The sequence below is a fragment of the Oncorhynchus kisutch genome, linkage group LG28, assembly GCF_002021735.2.
Source record: "Oncorhynchus kisutch isolate 150728-3 linkage group LG28, Okis_V2, whole genome shotgun sequence".
Taxonomy (NCBI): domain Eukaryota; kingdom Metazoa; phylum Chordata; class Actinopteri; order Salmoniformes; family Salmonidae; genus Oncorhynchus; species Oncorhynchus kisutch.
Window position 1 is genome coordinate 29,293,258 of NC_034201.2, and position 21,772 is coordinate 29,315,029.

The 21,772-nt window shown below is 42.0% G+C and overlaps 1 protein-coding gene across 1 annotated transcript in view; it reads right to left on the reverse strand.

The window, feature by feature from the left end:
- Positions 1–396: 396 nt before the first annotated feature.
- The window catches only part of LOC109873223 (protein turtle homolog B), a 183,043-nt gene continuing 161,667 nt past the window's right edge, over positions 397–21,772 (reverse strand). Inside the window, exons 18-20 of the mRNA XM_020464837.2 lie at positions 11,605–13,284; positions 2,528–2,658; positions 397–1,437 (exon numbers count right to left, since the gene is read on the reverse strand). Coding sequence (XP_020320426.1) covers positions 1,223–1,437; positions 2,528–2,658; positions 11,605–13,284 — 2,026 coding nt within the window. The 3' untranslated portion in view covers positions 397–1,222. The remainder of the gene's footprint in view (positions 1,438–2,527; positions 2,659–11,604; positions 13,285–21,772) is intronic.

The following is a 21,772-nucleotide window of genomic DNA, read 5'->3' on the forward strand; positions in this document are numbered from 1 at the left end:
ACAATTACCTTCTAAATGATTCCAAGAGAATACTTGATGATGGATACTGTATGTCCACAACATATCAAATATGCGAAGCATAACATGCTCCATTTCCCTAATAGCCATTATGAACACTTCAGTTATGGTGTGTCAAAAGACCAGAGCCCAGGGATAGATTTTTGATCTGCATGATATCATTCTACAACTTATAGTAGACCTACATCGACCTAATCAAATGTTGGTATATATTGTTACTGTCACGTTCTGACCTTTATTTCCTTTGTTTTTGTCGTTATTTAGTATGGTCAGGGCGTGAGTTGGGGTGGGCAGTCTATGTTTGTTTTTCTATGATTTTGGGATTTCTATGTTTCGGCCTAGTATGGTTCTCAATCAGAGGCAGGTGTCATTAGTTGTCTCTGATTGAGAATCATACTTAGGTAGCCTGGGTTTCACTGTTTGTTTGTGGGTGATTGTCAGTTGCTTGTGTCAGCACAGTTCTCATTATAGCATCACGGTCGTTTTGTGTTCAGTGCTGAAAAAAAATCATCATGAACGCATACCACGCTGCATTTTGGTCCGCTCCTTACGACGATCGTGACAGTTACCAATTGGATTTTCACATTTGGAGTTATTAAAATTGTGTCAAATTTCAACCAAACCCTGCTTAAATAAGTTATAAGATCATAAAAAACATACACGCCAATACAGTTGTGTTCAGCTAGCTGAGCCTCGTTGTGGTGCCATGTCCTGTGCTCTGAGGTATATTTTGTAGGATCTGAGTGAGAACCCTGTGTGGATGGGAGAGTCTCTGGGAGGTGATAGAGGGCTAGCAGAGTGAGGCAGGTGAGGATACTCGGGTGAGCAAGGTGCTGTAAACTGAGACCTAACTAGGCTTCATGGGCCGTTTTTACAATGGGCTACGCCTGTACTGAAGTATAAAGATGAGATAGAAAGTGAAAACCTCAGACGGGTCATTTTCCAAATGGTTAGAACCTTTGTTTCAAAGTAATCTATGTTGTAGCACACAGTATTGCTTCCCTCAAATTAAATGTTTTGCACTGGAGTAAAACTTTGGAAACATTGGATTGCCACTGTTTTACTTTCAACTTCTTTTAAAAAAGGAACTTAAATCCATTGATTGATGCTGAGGAATGAGCAACGCTTTAGACTGAGAGGTCATTTTCCAGGTGGGGTTTTGTGGCATTTTGGAGGAAGAGTGTAACCTGACTCCCCCACAGTGTCAGAGGAGAGTGGCATGGTCTGGGTCCATGTTATCCATGCTGGCCAAAATGGCCTTGCGGTCCTCCCGGGGCGGGCGGTGGTACAGCAGAGCGGAGAAGCGGGCATACGGGTCCTGTCTGACTGGCCGTTTCTTCTTCTTGCGGAGGTAGAGAGCTTCTTCGGGCTGGAGTACCTGAGAGGTGTAGTCCTGCTGGGTCTGAAAGGTGGAGACACCTGGAGGATGGGGATAGCGACATACAGGTCAGAGGTGAGCGAGCCCTAGGTCAGGATAAGAGGGCAGAGGTGGAGAGTAAGGGTCCTGGGTGCTATCAGACAGACATTGGGACGGAAGGTGAGGCATGCAAAACACACAGGAAACCATGGGTCATAAAAAAGGGTGGTTGAATTAGAGAATGAGCTCAGTTCCAATCCAAGGTAAATACTTTACACTGTACCACTCACCACACCTTACCACCACAATATGGTTATTTGCGCACAATACTCTAGGAGAGTAGATACTTCCCAATCAGCAAAATGTAAACGTTACTCGGGTTACATCATCATAACGTCCCCATCCTCAATAATAATACATTAACACATTTGGATAGCTACAGTAGGCTTTAGGTTTAGCAAATGCTAGCTAGCCAACAGTCCATAAAATGCATTTCAATGCCAGATAAATGACACTATTGGTTTGAATGTTTCAAATTCATTAAAGGGCTTCTACAATGTGGCACCTACATGTTTGGGACCAAAATAAGGTAGTTGTTGGGCAACAAAAAAATTATCTTACAATGGTTCAAATAAGTTAATGAGTTAGAAATGCAACATGAATAAGTGAGATGTTGAATTGTATGATTCAAAAGATAAATTGAATTAACTGATCATCTACAGTCATTTGATACCTGTGTAAGTATTATTAGAAATTATGTCATGACTATGGAGAAAGTTGGTGTCAAAGTTAGGTTTCTGGAGAACTGCAGAACTCATTGAGGGAACTACCTTGGTGTTACCACCACTACGGCTGGGTATCAGAGATGGGGAAAATATCACACCATGGTACCTTAATCACACCATAGTGGCGTGCCGCTGAGTAGATAGCATCGTATGATGCATATATGTAATTTGATTGGCGCCTGTAAAAGAGAAAGTCCTTGTTAATCCTGCTGTGGTGAAGTCTCTAAAAATATATATGGCTACTGAAAACAAATCTGAGACTGCCAGACACAATTTCTGTCATAAGAGCGGTATGCCACAAAATGTGCATGTTATTCAATCATTGTCTTACGTCAGGACCATACAACCACAACGCCAGAGGACTCACCTGTTTTTCTTCTGGACTTGGAGTTGTTGTTGTTGACCACCATCATCTTCTTGGCCTTTTTAATACGTTGGTACCTCAATGCATCAAACCTCTCAGACCCCGCAGGGGCACTTGGCTCACCTCGACGATTTCTGAACAAAAAAGGAGGGAGAAGACACGTAACCCTGAGGAACATCTGTCTACTGGACCTCTCTGTCTGCATGAGAGGCCCTCAAAGTCCAAGGATCAAACCTTATGAGTTCTGCTTCACATTACCTAACGTTTGGAGCAATGTGACACACCTGAGGTTTCTGACTGAACAAAGCCAATAGTTCGGCCAAACAAAATCAAGAGGTATGTTTGTGTGACTTGAATCTAGGGTGTTCCTGTTCTATGATTTGTTAAAAAATATAATCATCCTTGTAACAAAGTTGTGATGCGTCAATTTATCCCAAGGTGAGGTATACAAGAATATTACAGTGCTTAAACATTTAGAAAAAATATTTGCACATGTTATTTTCAGAGGGGAGTGAAAAGATATATATATATAAAATAAACCATACAAATGGAATTTGATTTCAAGCTTAAGTGTAAAGAGCAACACTTTCTTATGGTTTATTTTTACAATTTTTATTCTGAAAAGAACAGTTGCAAATCTGAAACAATATTGTAATTTGTAGAACATGAATGAGTATCCCTATCCAGATACCGAGGCACCTTAAAATGGCAGCCCACAAATTCTGTCACCAACACACCAGTTCCTCAAAAGACACGAAAACAAATAGCATTACAAAGGGGCTGTCCTCCAGCTGTGGCTGCAGAGAGAAATTGAAGGCTTTTAGAAGAGGGGGAAAATCACAGCTGAGCGACAAAGCATCATCAATATGTATTCATAGACATGGATACTGTCTACAATGGGCTTCACCATGCTGACAGGGAGAGATGGCGGGAGGGGAAAATGGCTACTTGGGAACAGTCACATTACGAAAAATAAGCCAAAACCAAAACGAAGCACTCGGACAACAAACGTAACAAGAGTTTATTCAGATATTTGTTTTTTGGGGGGGAACTGAATATAAATATTTAGCGATGGCATGCATGGCAGTTTCCACATGGAACAGGACTTTAAAGGGGAATACTCTGAAAAGTGGTCATGTATGGCTCAGTTGGTAGAGCATGGCGCTTGCAACGCCAGGATTGTGGGGCTGATTCCTGGGGCCATACTTACTCCATACTCCATACTTAAAATGTATGCACATATGACTGCAATTCGCTTTGGATAAAAGCGTCTGATAAATGGTATATATTATATTATTATATAAAAGCACTTCATAGGACTGTGGACCTAAAACCAGGGGTGCTTGGTCCCCCTCACACCCTGGGCTAATGCTACTTTCCCCACAATATCAAGAAAGTGTGTCAACAGTTGTGGAAGGCCACTTGCTTCACATGGTAGTGAGAACTGTTCTGCAGTCCAAACTTACAAGTGTAATTAGGTTATTTGCGTGTTTTGTTTCATACTGACTGAAGTTAAGGGAGTTTCGACTGCCAATCATATAAAATATTTCCTAAGAGCATGGGTCCAAAATATTTAATTGGTGTATTATACAAAAGCACCTTAAGTAAGAAAGGATAGTATGTCTACTGCTTGAGAGGAATGCTAAGAATGTAACAAGTCAAAGAGGACATAACAAAGTGCCCATTGCCACAACCCACAAGACTAGACGAGAGAGACAAGCTACTACAGTCTGGACAATCTATAATATAACATTGGGTAGGCTTAGAAAAAGGCTATTACAATTGTAATTGTCTTTGTCAGATACATATATATTTCCTCTGATATCTACTGCTTATTCTTAATGAAGACACAAAAGAAAGCACAAAAAAGTAAGTATAAGTGCAGCTAAGCTGCCAAAGTAACACCATTTTACATAATAATGCTTCTGTGGTCAACAGAACAGATAACATTTTTGTCAGGGCCTTGCTTGTGCAAGGACTTTCTTTCAGCTTTTTATATGTACCTGTCAGCTGTCATGGTAATTAACCAAAACATTCTTCATCGAAAAATAATGTAATAGTGTTGTTAGCATTCATCTCAAGCATGCAGTTGTGTTAGTGATACAGTGCCTTCAGAAAGTTTTCACACCCCTTGACTTTTTCCACTGTTTTTTGTGTTACAGCCTGAATTTTAAATGGATTAAATTGAGATTTTTTTTGTCACTGGTCTACACACAATAGCCCATAATGTGAAAGTGGAATCTTTTTTCTGAATTCTTTGCAAATCATTTAAAAATGAAAAGCTGAAATGTCTTGAGTCAATAAGTATTCAATCCCTTTGTTAAGGGAAAGGGGTATACCTAGTGAGTTGTACAACTGAATGCTCTCAACTGAAATGTGTCTTCCGCATTTAACCCAACCCCTCTGAATCAGAGAGGTGTGGGGGGCTACCTTAATCAACATCCACAGCGCACAGGGAACAGTGGGATAACTGCCTTGTTCAGGGGCAGAATGACAGATTTTTACCTTGGGGATTTGATCCAGCACCCTTTTGGTTAGTGGCCCAACGCTCTAACCAACAGGCTACATATGGCAAGCCTACATAAGTTTAGGAGTAAAAATGTGCTTAACAAGTCAAATAATGAGTTGCATGGACTCACTCTGTGTGCAATAAAAGTGTTTACGTTACTTTTGAATGACTACCTCATCTTTGTACCCCACACATGAAATTATCGGTAAGGTCCCTCAGTCAAGCAGTGAATTTCAAACACAGAGTCAACCACAAAAACCAGGGAGGTTTTCCAATGTCTCACAAAGAAGGGCACCTGTTGGTAGATGGGTAAAAAAAAATAAAAGCAGGCATTGAATATCCCTTTGAGCACGGTGAAGTTATTAAGTTATTAAGTTATTAACTACACCTTGGATGGTGTGTCAATACACCCAGTCACTACAAAGATACAGGTGTCCTTACTAACTTATTTGCCGGGAAGAAAGGAAACCGCTCAGGGATTTCACCATATTTTCAAGCATAGTGGTGGCTGCATTATGTTGTGGGTATGCTTGTAATCGTTAAGGACTGTGGAGTTTTTTTTCTGGATAAAAAAAAAGGAATGGAGCTAAGCAAACAGGCAAAATGCAAGAGGAAAACATGGTTCAGTCTGCTTTCCACCAGACACAGGGAGATTAATTCACCTTTCAGCACAAGGCCAAATCTATACTGGAGTTGCTTACCAAGAAGACAGTGAATGTTCCTGAGGGGAAAAGTTACAGATTTGACTTAAATCTACTTGAAAATATATGGCAAGACCTGAAAATGGTTGTCAAGCAATGAGAGCTTGAAGAATTTTGAAAATAAATGGGCAAATGTTGCACAATCAGGTGTGGAAAGCTCTCTACCCAGAAAGACTCACAGCTGTAATCGCTGCCAAAGGTGTTTGTACAAAGTATTGACTCAGGAGTGTGAATACTTACGTAAATAAGATATTTCTGTATTTCATTTTCAATAAATTTGAAAACATACAGTACTAGTCAAAGTTTGGACACACCTACTCACTTCAAGGTCTTTCTTTCTTTTTGACTATTTTCTACATTGTAGAATAACAGTGAAGACATCACAACTATTAAATAACACATATGGAATCATGTAGTAACCAAAAAAGTGTTAAACAAATCTAAATATATTTTATATTTGAGATTCTTCAATGTAGCCATCCTTTTCCTTGATGACAGCTTTGCACACTCTTGGCATTTTCTCAACCAGCTTCATGAGGTCACCTGGAATGCGTTTAATTTAACAAGTGTGCCTTGTTCAAAGTTAATTTGTAGAATTTCTCTCTCTTCTTAATGCGTTTGAGCCAATCAGTTGTGTTGTGACAAGGTAGGTGTGGTTTGGTAGCCCTATTTGGTAAAAGATCAAGTCCGCAATAAGGCAAGAACAGCTCAAATAAGCAAAGAGAAATCACAGTCCATCATTACATTAAGACATGAAGGTCAGTACATGTGGAAAATTTGAAGAACCTTGAAAATTTCTTCAAGTGTAGTCGCAAAAACCATCAAGCGCTATGATGAAACTGTCTCTCATGAGGACCGCCACAGGAAAGGAAAACCCAGAATTACCTCTGCTACAGAAAATATGTTTATTGGAGTTTACTGCACCTCAGATTGCTGCCCAAATAAATGTTTCACAGAGTTCAAGTATCAGACACATCTCAATATCAACTGTTCAAGGGATACTGTGTGAATCAGGCCTTCGTGGTTGAATTTCTGCAAAGAAACCACTACTGAAGGACACCAATAATAATAAGAGACTTGATTGGGCCAAGAAACATGAGCAATGGACATTAGACTGGTGGAAATCTATCCTTTGTTCTGATGAGCCCAAATTTGAGATTTCTGGTTCCAAATGCCGTGTCTTTGTGAGTAGGTGAACGGATGATTTCCGCATGTGTGGTTCCCACTGTGAAGCATGGAGGAGGAGGTGTGAGGGTGCTTTGCTGGTGACACTGTCAGTGATTTATTTAGAATTCAAGAGACACTTAACCAGCATGGCTACCACATCATTCTGCAGTAATACGCCATCCCATCTGGTTTGCCCTTAGTGGGACTATAATATATTTTTCAATAGTACAATGTCCCAAAACATACCTCCAGGCTGTGTAAGGGCTATTTCAAGAATGAGAGTGATGAAGTGCTGCATCAGATTACCTGGCCTCCACAATCACCCGACCTCAACCCAATTGACATGGTTTGGGATGAGTCGGACAGCAGAGTGAAGGAAAAGCAGCCTACAAGTGCTCAGCTTATGTGGGATGTCCTTCAAGACTGTTGGAAAAGCATTCCACATGATGCTGGTTGAGAGAATGCCAAGAGTGTGTACAGCTGTTACGAAGGCAAAGGGTGGCTACTTTTAAGAATCAAAAATCAAAAAATATATTTAGATTTGTTTAACACTTTTTTGGTTACTACATGATTCCATATGTGTTATTTCATAGTTTACGTCTTCACTGTTATTCTACAATGTAGAAAATAGTAAAAATAAAGAAAAAACACGGAATGAGTAGTACTGTTTGACTGGTACTGTATCTAAAAACATGTTTTCAATTTGTCATTATGGGGTTGTGTGTGTAGATCAGCGTTTCTTAAAGTATGGGTTGCGACGGGACCTGTTATTGGTGGGTCACGACGTAAATGTATAATTATTTAATAAATTACTGGAATTGACTTGGCCAAGCGCAACTGCAGCTCTCGGTTCATTGCGATCTCTGTTTAGCAGCGGTCTCTGCTCAGTTTGGCAGCTTCTCGAGTGGGAGAGGTATTGGGAGATGCCGTGTGCTTCGCAGTTTACCGGATCTTTTTCCTGCAGTTTTCCGTTCAAGCCACTGACTTGTTATTCCCACTCGCCATCACTCACCGCTGTAATGAAATGGACTCATGCTAGCCACAAGTTCTGACTGAGCTCAATCGTAATGAAACGCAAATACAGTGATGACTTTTATGTCTCTTTCATACAAACTTTGAGAAATAACGAGGAGCGCCCACTGTGTTTTGTGTGGGGAAGTGCTTAGTAATGAGTCTCTCAAAACGAACAAATGAATAAAACGACACGTCCTGACCAAACATCCAGGCACAACATAACGGTAAACCCAGGGTGTTATTTCAGAACAGGGCAGAATGCTTCAGGAAACTGCTTCGAAAGTTGAAAAGTAAGTCAACTAGGAAGGCATTGTTGTCATTTTATAACAGGTGATGATAAGCAGAAATAAGGGAGTACTATCTCTCATAGTAGTAGATGTGAGTTTCTCTTTCAAACAATCCCCTGGCCTTGTAACGTTACACAGCTAATAGATAACGTTAGCCAAAGCAAGGTAACATAAACTCACCCCATTCCGTACAAATGTGCGTAACCACGACATTCAAACGAGGCTACAAAGAAAACTAATGAGACTGTGTTGACTTCAAAATCGGGGGTGTGAACTAGGTTTCTATTCAAGCGTTGATCGACATGGTAATGGCTCTATAGTATTGGAGAAAAGTTGAATAAACGGACCCTCCGTTACATCGAGACATGTCATGTCGCAAAGTACAGCACACATAAAGCAACTTTTTCTGTCTTACAATCTCTCTCCACCAGGTATAGCACTTCTCTCATCCTTTAAAAACAAGAAATGGTAAGGGGGATACCTAGTCATTTTTTGCATCATCATTGCATGCGATCATCATTGTCAAAGCCGCTGTTTACTTTATTAGATCACTTTAGCTCCGCCCTATAAACCGCCCTTCAAATTCGACACAAACCTTCAAATAGTCATGTAATGACACATTAAATAAACTCTTTATAGTGTTTTATTTACGTTTTAGAGGCGATAAGGTGATAAGTTGGACAGATCGAGTGAAAAAAAGCAATTTTCCCACACGACATCTCTCCTTCTCACTATCATGCATTAGTTTTGCTTCCCCACCCTCCATTTTTAAAAAGACCCGATGAGGCTCATTGCCTGCTTGAATTATGCAGAAACGGGCAGCGTGGAGGTCATGTAATTGATTCTGTTGGAAAGGGGAGAAATTGTGCTTTACAATATTGACATTACAGTTGATCTGGAAGTATTACATTTTTTGGAGGCGCTAAAATAAGGGCAATTGGACCAAGGCGATGTACGAGTTTACGTTAACTAGCTCCTGATAGTGCAACCCTAAGAAACAGTACAGATGAAGATGAAAAAGTATCAGGCCTTCTATACAGTTTACTGTATAAATTATTGTTGGAAACAAGTCTAGCTTGGAACTGTTGCTGTTAAAATACAAGTAATATTTTTTTCATTCTGAACTGGAATAAACTGATTGAAGCAAGATGCTTTTTGAGGCAAACACTCACACAGTTCTGGGTTTCTCATCTGCAGCAGGAAGCGGTCTCCTGTCTGACTGAGAAAGCAGTAGATATTCTGATCCAGTTTGGCACCACATACCTATGCAAGTCAGAGTTCTCAAGTACAGAAAAAGTGTCAATGCTGACCATGACCTCAGTGTTGCACTGTCAAAAACTGAGCCCACCTCTCATTAGGACTGTGTGTATGTGTGTGTTATCTGGTCTACATCTGTTTGATGTGATCAATCAGTTTATTCCAGTTCAGAATAAAACGTATGTATTTTAAGAGCAACAGTTCCAACCTAGACTTTATATCAACAATAATTTATACAGTAAGATGTACAATAGGCCTGATAATTTTTTTCTGGACTGTTACTTAGGGTTGCACATCAAAAAGCCTGTGTGTGTGTGTTCTGTTATACATCCTGTGTGATGTGATCAATCCGTGTATTCCAGTTCAGATTGAAATTATTTATTGTACTTTAACAGTTCCAACCTAGACAGGTATGTAGGAGTATGTAGGAGTGTTTTTAATGGGGAAAAATAATAATGAAAATATATTTATGGGTATTTCATTGTTATTTGTTTTTGTCTATATTGCATTTTTTGGGGGCAGAAGGTTCTATATATTTACGTATAGTTGCATATTTTACTAAGCTTGGGTCCCAGGAAAACACAGAATTTTTCATTTGGTTTCCAGGCGGAAAAAGTTTAAGAACCTCTGGTGTAGATGGTTGAGGAAAAACATCCATTTTGTTTTCAGGCTGTAACACAATAAAATGTGGAATAGGTCAAGGGGTATGAATACTTTCTGAAGGCTTTGTATGTGTCTAACCTCCAAATCAATTATCATAAAGGGTGACATATGTTTATGTCAGAATGCATACATTATTGCAGACTGTAGGACTCAAAATGCATAGTACTTTGAGAAAAGGAAAAAAAGGAAATGCAAGTTGATTGGAGTAAACAAAGCAAGAGCGAAATACTCGTATTCCCCTTTAAAGGACGAGGTGATTCAAAGCCCCACCTGCTGCCCCCCCCCCCCCCCTTTCAGACATGGATCCAACCCTTACCTATTGTGGTGTAGAGGACCTGGTCACAACAACGCTGCCCAGATAGCTGAGATCAATCAAAAACAAAGCAGGTAAGACTCCAGGAGCCATCAAGAACCACCAACTGCCCCTAATCAATAATGATGGAGACATTGCAACACATGAAAGCGGACAGATCCCTGCAACACGCTTTGCCCAACAAGCCTCCCTGGCAGTCAGACCAGGGATGTCCTGGGAGCAATGGAGGGGTGGGTGAGGGATGGGGTTGGGGTGGCAGGTTCAGGGAAGAGGCAGTTCATGCAGTCAGGTTACTAAGGACGAGGATGGGCCCCCCTGTGCCTGCTGAGATGGACTCTCATGAAAGTACCCTCTGCATGATAAATACCGAGTCCTAAAAGGCCTAAGAGTTAGACACAGCAATTGTGTTTGTTTTGTCTGAGAGTCAATTCGGATGCACATATGGGATTCCTCCTGTTGGGTGAAAGCAGGGTAAAGCATGACACACATGGAAAACCAGGGATCCTGTGGTGATGTCCCTCTGATTCCAGGCTTTTAGGGGCTTGTATCAAACAAACTGCACAATGCATTTGAAATGGTTTAGATAATAATGGCAATTTCTCCAAAGACTTACTGTAGCCCCGAAAGGTCTGTAAGGTAATCTGTGAAGCAAATCATTTCTCTTGTTAGGTCACAAAGGAGTTGATCCACCAAGTCCGAATTTAGAGGAAAATTAACAATCGGGGTTTGTCAAAAGACAAGTTTGGTACAGTGCTTCACAGATTCAATGGATGGATGTTTGAAAGTTGATGTCTGACATGAAAAGCAGCATTGATTGAGTTGAAAACGTCAGAACTCCCAAGCCCATAAAATAAAACTATACAGCAAAATTACATTGCAATGAATAATGTAAGAGTCCCTAATTTGTCATCATAAATTCTATCCTTTGATTAAGTCATTTGTCAAGAAAAAAAGAAAAAATATATATTGATATTTCACTCTAAAAACTGACATTTGTATGTAGTCCAACCCAAATTTTCCTGACATGTGCATTTAGCTTTTAAAAGTAGAACCAAAATTGTCTTCAATGTAACTGCATTCAGAACTCAAGGTGCAACCTAACAAGTTAAAGCAATTGGTAATGGGGCAAATAACAAGTAAATCCCTCTCTGAAGGCCTTGTGCACCTACCCTGAAGCTGAAAACTGGGGTGGAGAGGGCTCGGACGGAAGGACCTCCTCCTCAGTTCTCCTCTGGGATGGTATCTGCCCAATGGGATCACTTGGGATCTGCCCAAACATGTTGCTGCTTTCCATGGGGGGTGACGGGGACTGGGACGGGTAGCTTATGGCGGAGGTGGCAAAGGCCATGTGGGAGCGGAAGCTGGGACTTGCTCTCTTGCTAACCTGACCATGGGCGGGAGAGGAAGAGGGAGACGACCTCCGAGAGAAGCTGGCTGAAGAGGGGGGAAGCAGGGTGATCTCAGACATCTCTGGAGGTATGGAGGGCTGGACAAAGCTAGGACGGGGACGCGGTCGCACTAGAATCTCTGGGGAGCCCTCGTGGGAACTAAGTGGACTCTGGGTGAGGGGCGAGAGGCGGGAAGGTTGGAGGACCATCATGCTAGGCTCCATTCTACGAGCCTGCCTGGGGCTGAGCCGGGAGGTAGACTCAAACCACCGGGTGTCCAGGCTACTGAATGTGCTAGGGCTGCTCATGATGGCTGTTGGGTCGGGGTAAGGCAAAACCGGCACACCCATACCGTAGCTTATGTGTCTTAGCTTCCCTAGACTCTGAGCCTCTTGCATAGCTAAACGCTTGACTGGAAGGCCCTGAGGCTTGACCTTGCTGGGAGACTTGCCTGGACAGCTCTTTGGGACCTCCAGCTGCAGAACACCGGGATAGGAGGGCACCTGGATAGAGGATGGCTGGAGAGCACCAGGGGGAATAACATGGGGAGGAGGAAAGAAAGGTTCCCGGTGGAGATGCAAAGGTTGGTGGGGTGGGAAAATGAAGTGGGGCCTTTCCAGATTTGCAAAGGGGAAATCGGGTCTGTGCCAGATCTCCGGGGAGTGAGAGGAAGAGGTAAGCGTCAGGGGAAGGGGGAAGCTTGAGACGGCATAGTGATGAATATCTCCTTCCCCCATCTCCTCAGGGATGCAGTGGTGACCAAAGGGCCCTTCGGGGTGGTAAGGTGGTGATGACATGACAGAGCTCAGAGGGCTGGTGTCTACCATGTAGAAAGGGGGTGGAGGGTCAGGTTCCCCAGGGCTGCCAAGGTACCCGTAGAAGTGATCGTGGCTCTGGGGGAAGGCTCTGTGGTGCAGGGAGCCTTGGATCTGACCCGTGGCCTCAAGCCGACTGCTCTCCATGATGGTCATACCTTCCATGGGTCTCTGAAAGCGGGGGCTGTAGGCTGGTGGCTGCAGGTAAGACTCCTGGCTGGAGATGGGGGAGATTTGGTGAGGTCGAAGGGTTGCCATGACGGGGGGCATGGGCCCGGGATCATCGTTCTCCTCATCCGACTGGCGGAATTCGGGATAGCGGTCTGACTCTTCAACAAAGGGGAAGCCCTCAATTCGCCGGGGCTTGATGAAAATCATCTCCATGTCGCTGGGGTCCATGACGAAGCGTCCGTCAGGGCCTCGGCTGATCAGCTCAATGGGCGTGGTTGCCTCCATTTCATACTTGGAGACGCTGTACTTTTTGCTCGTTATTGCTCGCTTGGTTTTCTTGTACAGGGAGAGTTCTTCCTTCTTCGCAGAACTCGGGGGGATCTTCTTCATGCTCATGCTATGCCCGTCCTCAGAACACTCTGATGGTTGTCCCATGGAACGCATACTCTCCGGACTCACCTTACCAGAGAAGGACCTGAGAAACAATGGAAAGACAGAAGGCCAGTCAATGCCTGCTCACCTACCTCCTTTAACATGACTCAGCAAACAACCAAACTAAGCACCTCTGTCGATGCCTTTACTGCCAGGCAACATTTTAACCGGAAATTACGATGGAATAAATCAAATAAAGTCTCCAATCAGAGATGACACATGTATCCATAAAAAATGCTTTTTTTAGAGCCAAGCTCTGACTATAAGTGTTTCTTATTTAGGTAACAAAATAAATATTGTCATAATTGTTTATCTGAATAAGTTTAGTTTGAGCCTGAAGATTAAATGGGGATTTTAGACACTGCTACGATGCGCAAATGATTTGATCTGACAAGGCAGTGATTGAATGTTGATTATGTTGATTATGAATAGAGGATGGAGATGGAGGGACCATGTGCAGCAGTTTTGGACTGCTCTCCTACGCAACATTATAAATAAATTGTTGAGTCATAGGTGCATGATCTTGGTATGGAGTCAGATGACCCACTGAGCAAAGTATATTTTATGTGCAGGGTTAACAGTCTATGTTGTCTATTAACTTTCCATTTGCTCAACCGCATCACTTGAACAGCTCAACAGGAGACTGTGCCGATTATAAATCGTTAGCCATAAGGCATACGCCCCCGCCCCTCTTCTTACCAGAAAGATGTTTGTTTCTGTCGGCGCGATGCGTGGAGAAACCCGTTGGCTGCACCGCCTTGGATAGCGTCTCTCCAGTGAGCCATGTTTCCGTGAAGCATGGCTCACTGGATTTGCCGATTATAAATCATGTCTGCCTGTTAGTTTCTGATTGAGTAATATTTTCATTGTTCAGTAATGGTAGTGTAATTGTTGTGAAGTCAGTCACATTAATTAAGTGTCTCTCAGTGGAATAACAATGCTTAATGTGTGTGTTGTATCACCTGACATTTCCATTTATTTAGATTTTAATAAACCTCTGATAGTCATTGCCTCTGGTTGGTTCTAACATGCCCCCCCATCCCACCCACACATTCCCATTGCCCAGACACGGCCATCTTGATGACTCAGGTGACCATCTTTAGCAGAGTGGGCATCTCTCCCTTTTCCCCTCCTTTTTTCTCGATAAGTCTTGTCATTACTCAAACTTCCCTGGACCACATACTCTCGAGCCTTGTTCTCACTATATTTATATGTGGTGTTGACATGCATGTTATTTGTATTTCAAATTGTGATTTGAATTTAAGAATATCCACTTAGAATACAGTACATTCTAAGGTTCTCATTGTAGAAATTAGACTACGTGTTTGTTATTAGTTGTATGGGTTTTATTCTTTAGGAAGAAATTTGAAAGCCCATTTAGTCAAGAGAGTATTTATGTTATACCAAGAAATGAGGAACAACAAGCATTTTCCAGAAAAGAAAAGAGAAAAATCTGGACGATATGATAATACTTTATTCAGAGTACCAAAATACAATGTAAGGCTGAGGCTTTTCAGTCTCTCTATTTTGCTGAATCACTAAGGCCTAGCTGTGCTTGTGATGGCTGCGGTGGCAATGGAGGGGCTGAGTTTCTAAGGCAACTGACAGTCGAGGACCCGCATTGAAAAGCAATGACGTTCTCATTCTCTGCTACGTATGAGGCACGTACGTTCTCTCTCCGCAGAAAGCACTGTCTGTCGTGGTGCAGGGTCTTCAAGTAGAGTGTGCGTGACACAGGCAAACACATCTGACTCCACTGGACGCAGAGCACAACCCACATTCAAGATTCTTCCAGCAAGCTATTCAATATCTACTACTCATGTGGTTCATAATATCTAAAACTATATCAACAAGTTGAATACATAGAAATAGCTATTACAAGCAATGCTATACACATACTTCAGTCTAGATAGAACTGTAATATGTAATATGCTGGCTTGTTTGTTTCTATAAAAATCACTTTTGAATATAGTATGACATTTACTGAATGTGCCATTTTTCATGTTAAGATTGTCACCGCTCATATTATTATGAGACAAAGATGTATTAACACTAGTTGTAGCATGACTTTTAGCAGTACAGCAGATGAGGATTATACACGTATGTAAAAGTGAGAACCTCATAAGGGTTCTCCTGGTCATATTGATTCACTGGTTTGATTACAACGCTGTAAAATTACAGGTGGTCACATATACAACATTATACTTCTAGTATGTTACTGTATGTACTGTATATAATGTGCCATGTGCTTTTATACAGTAACATGAGCACCATTTGGCACCAACACTGTATGCTTACCATTACACATACTCACTCTACTAAACTTAACACTAAATACTCTTGACTTTTCAAGGAATCCAACAGAATAGCTGAGAGGAAAACAGCAAAGCATAGAAAAGAGTAACTGACGGAGAAAATAACATTGTGTTGAATTAACTACGTATCACATGAAATCAATTCACAAAGAAAATAAGAAAGGGTTTCATGTTTGGGCAGGGTTAAGTCAAGCTCGGGTGTGCAGGGGCAGGTTCATCACAAAGAGATTCAGGGGCTGCTCGGCTGCAAACAATCTGGAAGGACACAAGGTATATTCAGCTAACACTTTTTGTGACATACCAACATGAGGGAGATTTCTACAGTATGCTGTCCATTCTAGCAAAAAAAAGGTGCTATTGTTATTGACAACAAAGTAACAGTGAAAAAACTGGCTTGTCTAAAGATAGGACAAACTCGTGAGAAACCACAGTGAAATTTGATGAGATTAAATATTTAGGTTGAAACTGACATAGAACAACTATGTATTGTGTGAGTACGTTCTGCAGACAGCCACATTAACATTTCCAAAAGTCTAAAATTAATTCTGTAAAAATTAATTTGACTTTGGAAAGCCTTTGATGAAAGCCTGCATGCTTGTTATAATTTTATTTATTTTTTATTTCACCTTTATTTAACCAGGTAGGCAAGTTGAGAACAAGTTCTCATTTACAATTGCGACCTGGCCAAGATAAAGCAAAGCAGTTCGACACATACAACAACACAGAGATACAGTGCCTTGCGAAAGTATTCGGCCCCCTTGAACTTTGCGACCTTTTGCCACATTTCAGGCTTCAAACATAAAGATATAAAACTGTATTTTTTTGTGAAGAATCAACAACAAGTGGGACACAATCATGAAGTGGAACGACATTTATTGGATATTTCAAACTTTTTTAACAAATCAGAAACTGAAAAATTGGGCGTGCAAAATTATTCAGCCCCTTTACTTTCAGTGCAGCAAACTCTCTCCAGAAGTTCAGTGAGGATCTCTGAATGATCCAATGTTGACCTAAATGACTAATGATGATAAATACAATCCACCTGTGTGTAATCAAGTCTCCGTATAAATGCACCTGCACTGTGATAGTCTCAGAGGTCCGTTAAAAGCGCAGAGAGCATCATGAAGAACAAGGAACACACCAGGCAGGTCCGAGATACTGTTGTGAAGAAGTTTAAAGCCGGATTTGGATACAAAAATATTTCCCAAGCTTTAAACATCCCAAGGAGCACTGTGCAAGCGATAATATTGAAATGGAAGGAGTATCAGACCACTGCAAATCTACCAAGACCTGGCCGTCCCTCTAAACTTTCAGCTCATACAAGGAGAAGACTGATCAGAGATGCAGCCAAGAGGCCCATGATCACTCTGGATGAACTGCAGAGATCTACAGCTGAGGTGGGAGACTCAGAATCAGTCGTATATTGCACAAATCTGGCCTTTATGGAAGAGTGGCAAGAAGAAAGCAATTTCTTAAAGATATCCATAAAAAGTGTCGTTTAAAGTTTGCCACAAGCCACCTGGGAGACACACCAAACATGTGGAAGAAGGTGCTCTGGTCAGATGAAACCAAAATTGAACTTTTTGGCAACAATGCAAAACGTTATGTTTGGCGTAAAAGCAACACAGCTCATCACCATCCCCACTGTCAAACATGGTGGTGGCAGCATCATGGTTTGGGCCTGCTTTTCTTCAGCAGGACAGGGAAGATGGTTAAAATTGATGGGAAGATGGATGGAGCCAAATACAGGACCATTCTGGAAGAAAACCTGATGGAGTCTGCAAAAGACCTGAGACTGGGACGGAGATTTGTCTTCCAACAAGACAATGATCCAAAACATAAAGCAAAATCTACAATGGAATGGTTCAAAAATAAACATATCCAGGTGTTAGAATGGCCAAGTCAAAGTCTAGACCTGAATCCAATCGAGAATCTGTGGAAAGAACTGAAAACTGTCCATCCAACCTCACTGAGCTCGAGCTGTTTTGCAAGGAGGAATGGGAAAAAATGTCAGTCTCTCGATGTGCAAAACTGATAGAGACATACCCCAAGCGACTTACAGCTGTAATCGCAGCAAAAGGTGGCGCTACAAAGTATTAACTTAAGGGGGCTGAATAATTTTGAACGCCCAATTTTTCAGTTTTTGATTTGTTAAAAAAGTTTGAAATATCCAATAAATGTCGTTCCACTTCATGATTGTGTCCCACTTGTTGTTGATTCTTCACAAAAAAATACAGTTTTATATCTTTATGTTTGAAGCCTGAAATGTGGCAAAAGGTCGCAAAGTTCAAGGGGGCCGAATACTTTCGCAAGGCACTGTACACATGGAGTAAAACAAACATACAGCCAATAATACAGTAGAAAAATACAATATAGCAGTAAATACAATATAGCAAGTAAAACACTGGAATGGTAGCTTTGCAGTGGAAGAATGTGCAAGGTAGAGATATAAATAATGGGGTGCAAAGAAGCTAAATAAATACAGTAGGGGGAGAGGTAGTTGTTTGGGCTAAATTATAGATGGGCTATGTAGTTCGTTCCAGTCATTGGCAGCAGAGAACTGGAAGGAGAGGCGGCCAAAGGAAGAATTGCTTTTGAGGGTGACCAGAGAGATATACCTGCTGGAGTGCGAGCTACAGGTGGGTGCTGCTATGGTGACCAGCGAGCTGAGATAAGGGGGACTTTACCTAGCAGGGTCTTGTAGATGACCTGGAGCCAGTGGGTTTGGCGACGAGTATGAAGCGAGGGCCAGCCAACGAGAGTGTACAGGTCACAGTGGTGGGTAGTATATGGGGCTTTGATGACAAAACGGATGGCACTGTGATAGACTGCATCCAATTCATTGAGTAGGATATTGGAGGCTATTTTGTAAATGACATCGCCGAAGTCGAGGATCGGTAGGATGATCAGTTTTACAAGGGTATGTTTGGCAGCATGAGTGAAGGATGCTTTGTTGCGAAATAGGAAGCCAATTCTAGATTTAACTTTGGATTGGAGATGTTTTATGTGAGTCTGGAGAGTTTACAGTCTAACCAGACACCTAGTTATTTGTAGTTGTCCACATATTCTAAGACAGAACCGTCCAGAGTAGTGATGTTGGACGGGCGGGCAGGTGCAGGCAGCGATCGGTTGAAGAGCATGCATTTAGTTTAACTTGTATTTTAGAGCAATTGGAGGCCATGGAAGGAGAGTTGTATGGCATTGAAGCTCAGCTGGAGCGTTGTTAACACAGTGTCCAAAGAAGGGCCAAAAGTATACAGAATGATGTCGGCTGCGTAGAAGTGGATCAGAGACTCACCAGCAGCAAGAGCGACATCATTGATGTATACAGAGAAGAGAGTCGGTCCATACAGAGAAGAGAGTCGGCACCCCCATAGAGACTGCCAGAGGCCCGGACAACTGGCGTTCCGATTTGACACACTGAACTCTATCAGAGAAGTAGTTGGTGAACCAGGCGAGGCAATCATTTGAGAAACCAAGGCTATCGAGTCTGCTGATGAGGATGTGGTGATTGACAGTGTCGAAAGCCTTGCCCAGGTCAATGAATACGGCTGCACAGTATTGTTTCTTATCGATGGTGGTTAAGATATCGTTTAGGACCTTGAGCGTGGCTGAGGTGCACCCCTGACCAGCTCTGAAACCAGATTGCATAGCGAGAAGGTATCGTGGGATTTGAAATTATCGGTAATCTGTTTGTTGACTTGGCTTTCGAAGACCTTAGAAAGGCAGTGTAGGATAGATATAGGTCTGTAGCTGTGTGGGTCAAGAGTGTCCCACCTCTTTGAAGAGGGGGATGACCGCAGCTGCTTTCCAATCTTTGGGAATCTCAGACGACACGAAAGAGAGGTTGAACAGGCTAGTAATAGGGGTTGCAACAATTTAGGGGTGGTATACAGAAAAGAGCAAAGAGAAACGACAGTACATCATTATTTTAAGACATGAAGGTCAGTCAATACAGAGGTGTACTTTGAAAGATTCTTCAAAAATCATCAAGCGCTATGATGAAACTGGTTCTCATGAGGACCACCATGCAGAGTTGTCTCTGCTGCAGAGGATAAGTTCATTAGAGTTACCAGCCTCAGAAATTGCAGCCCAAATAAATGCTTCAGAGTTCAAGTAACACATCTCAACATCAACTGTTCAGAGGAGACTGCATGAATCAGGCATTCATGGTCACATTTCTGCAAATAAACTACTACTGAAGGACACCAATAATAAGAAGAGACTTGCTTGGGCCAAGAAACACGAACAATGGTCATTAGACTGGTGGAAATCTGTACCTTAGTCTGACGAGTCCAAATTAGAGATTTTTGGTTCCAACCGGCATGTCTTTGTGAGAAGCAGAGTAGGTGAACGGATGATCTCTGCATGTGTGGTTCCCACCGTGAAGCATGAAGGAGGAGGTGTGATGGTGCTTTGCTGGTGACACTGTCTGTGATTTATTTAGAATTCAAGGCACACTTAACCAGCATGGCTACCACCGCATTCTGCAGTGATACGCCATCCCATCTGGTTTGCGCTTAGTGGGACTGTCATTTGTTTTTCAACAGGACAAAGACCTAACACACCTTCAGGCTGTGCAAGGGCTATTTGACCAAGAAGGAGAGTGATGGAGAGCTGCATCAGATGACCTGGCCTCCACAATCACCTGACCTCATACATAGTTTTGATGTCTTCGCTATTATTCTACAATGTAGAAAATAGTCAAAATAAAGAAAAACCCTTGACTGAGTAGGTGTGTCCAAAATTTTGCCTGGTCCTGTATATGTAAACTGTGTGGGTGGGTCTTGACATATGTCACTGCCACAGAGTTATTTGAATTATGTAGTAACCTAACCTTCCCCCAAACTAAAGACTTCTAGGGGTGTTTTTGGAGTTGGATAGCCCAGACTTCAAATAACTGTGAGAGTAATTTGTACTTTTGAAAAAAAAAAGAAAGTTACATTTGCCCAAACTCCCCACACATTGTACACATTGATGCAGTGACAACAGGTTTGACTAGGTATTAAAGTAACAGATAATGGGGGCAGTAAAAGCAAATTGTCATAATTACTGAATAACTGTCAGCTTCTGTTGAATATCAATCTCATTTGAAGTAGAACAAAAGAGACTCCATTTTCCAATGGTCTCCCTGATGTAATCAATTAACCAAACCCATTGCTTTCCAGTTATGGTACACCAGACCTGTTCCCTTTATATAGCCATCCCAAACTTAAAACGCCATTGATCTACCTGTGCTAGGTTTTAAACAGGTCAGACCAGAGCATGGGATGCTATGCCCATGAGCTTCATGACAAGTGGCAATATGTTCCTCTAATGTTGCTGTTATATTCTCAGTGTATGGCACAGGAGGGAAGTTAGGGGGTGGGACGTGAGGAGAAGCAGCAGCAGCAGCAGCCGACCAATGAAACCCACGAGATGGGAAGAGAGAATACTGGGTGTGTAGGCCCAGTGGAAATCCTCAATGGGACAGAGTCGTCTGTCAATTCAAAGGAGAGTAAACAACCACACTGGAGTGGTTTCATCTTACATGTCCAGCATGGTGGTCAGCATCGGGGGCAATTGGTACCATTTCGGGAAAACTGAATACAATGGCCTCCTGTGCAATGTTGAATCAGGCACTTGTGTTATTCATATACAGTGTGTGTACAAATCATTAAGAACACCTTCCTAATATTGAGTTGCACCCCCTTTAGCCCTCAGAACAGCCTCAATTCTTCGGGGAATGAACTTAACAAGGTATCGAAAGTGTTTCACATGGATGCTGGCCCGTGTTGACTCCAATGCTTCCCACAGTTGTTTTAAGTGGACCAGATGTCCTTTGGGTGGTGGACCATTCTTGACACACGGGAAACTGTTGCGTGTGAAAAACACAGCAGCATTCAAAGGCATATCAATATATGTTTTTAAAGAGCAGGTGTTCTTAATGTTTTGTACACTCAGTGTAATTCACTGTAGTTACACCACTTACCGTGGCTTATATGTCAATTTGAATTTGGAGCATTCTGACCGCTGAAAATCCTTCTCAGTTCGCGGTGCTATCACGCTACGTTTGCACGCACCTCGGGGAGACCATTAATAGTACTGGTCTGAAATGCTAGTTGGCCCAATTTGGGAAAATTTCGGAGATATCGGGATCTAGGGCTTTCGTCTTGATTCAGATGTATTTAAATTCAGCTCAACAGCTTTCTCAAAGGGCACTTTCTACCCAACAAT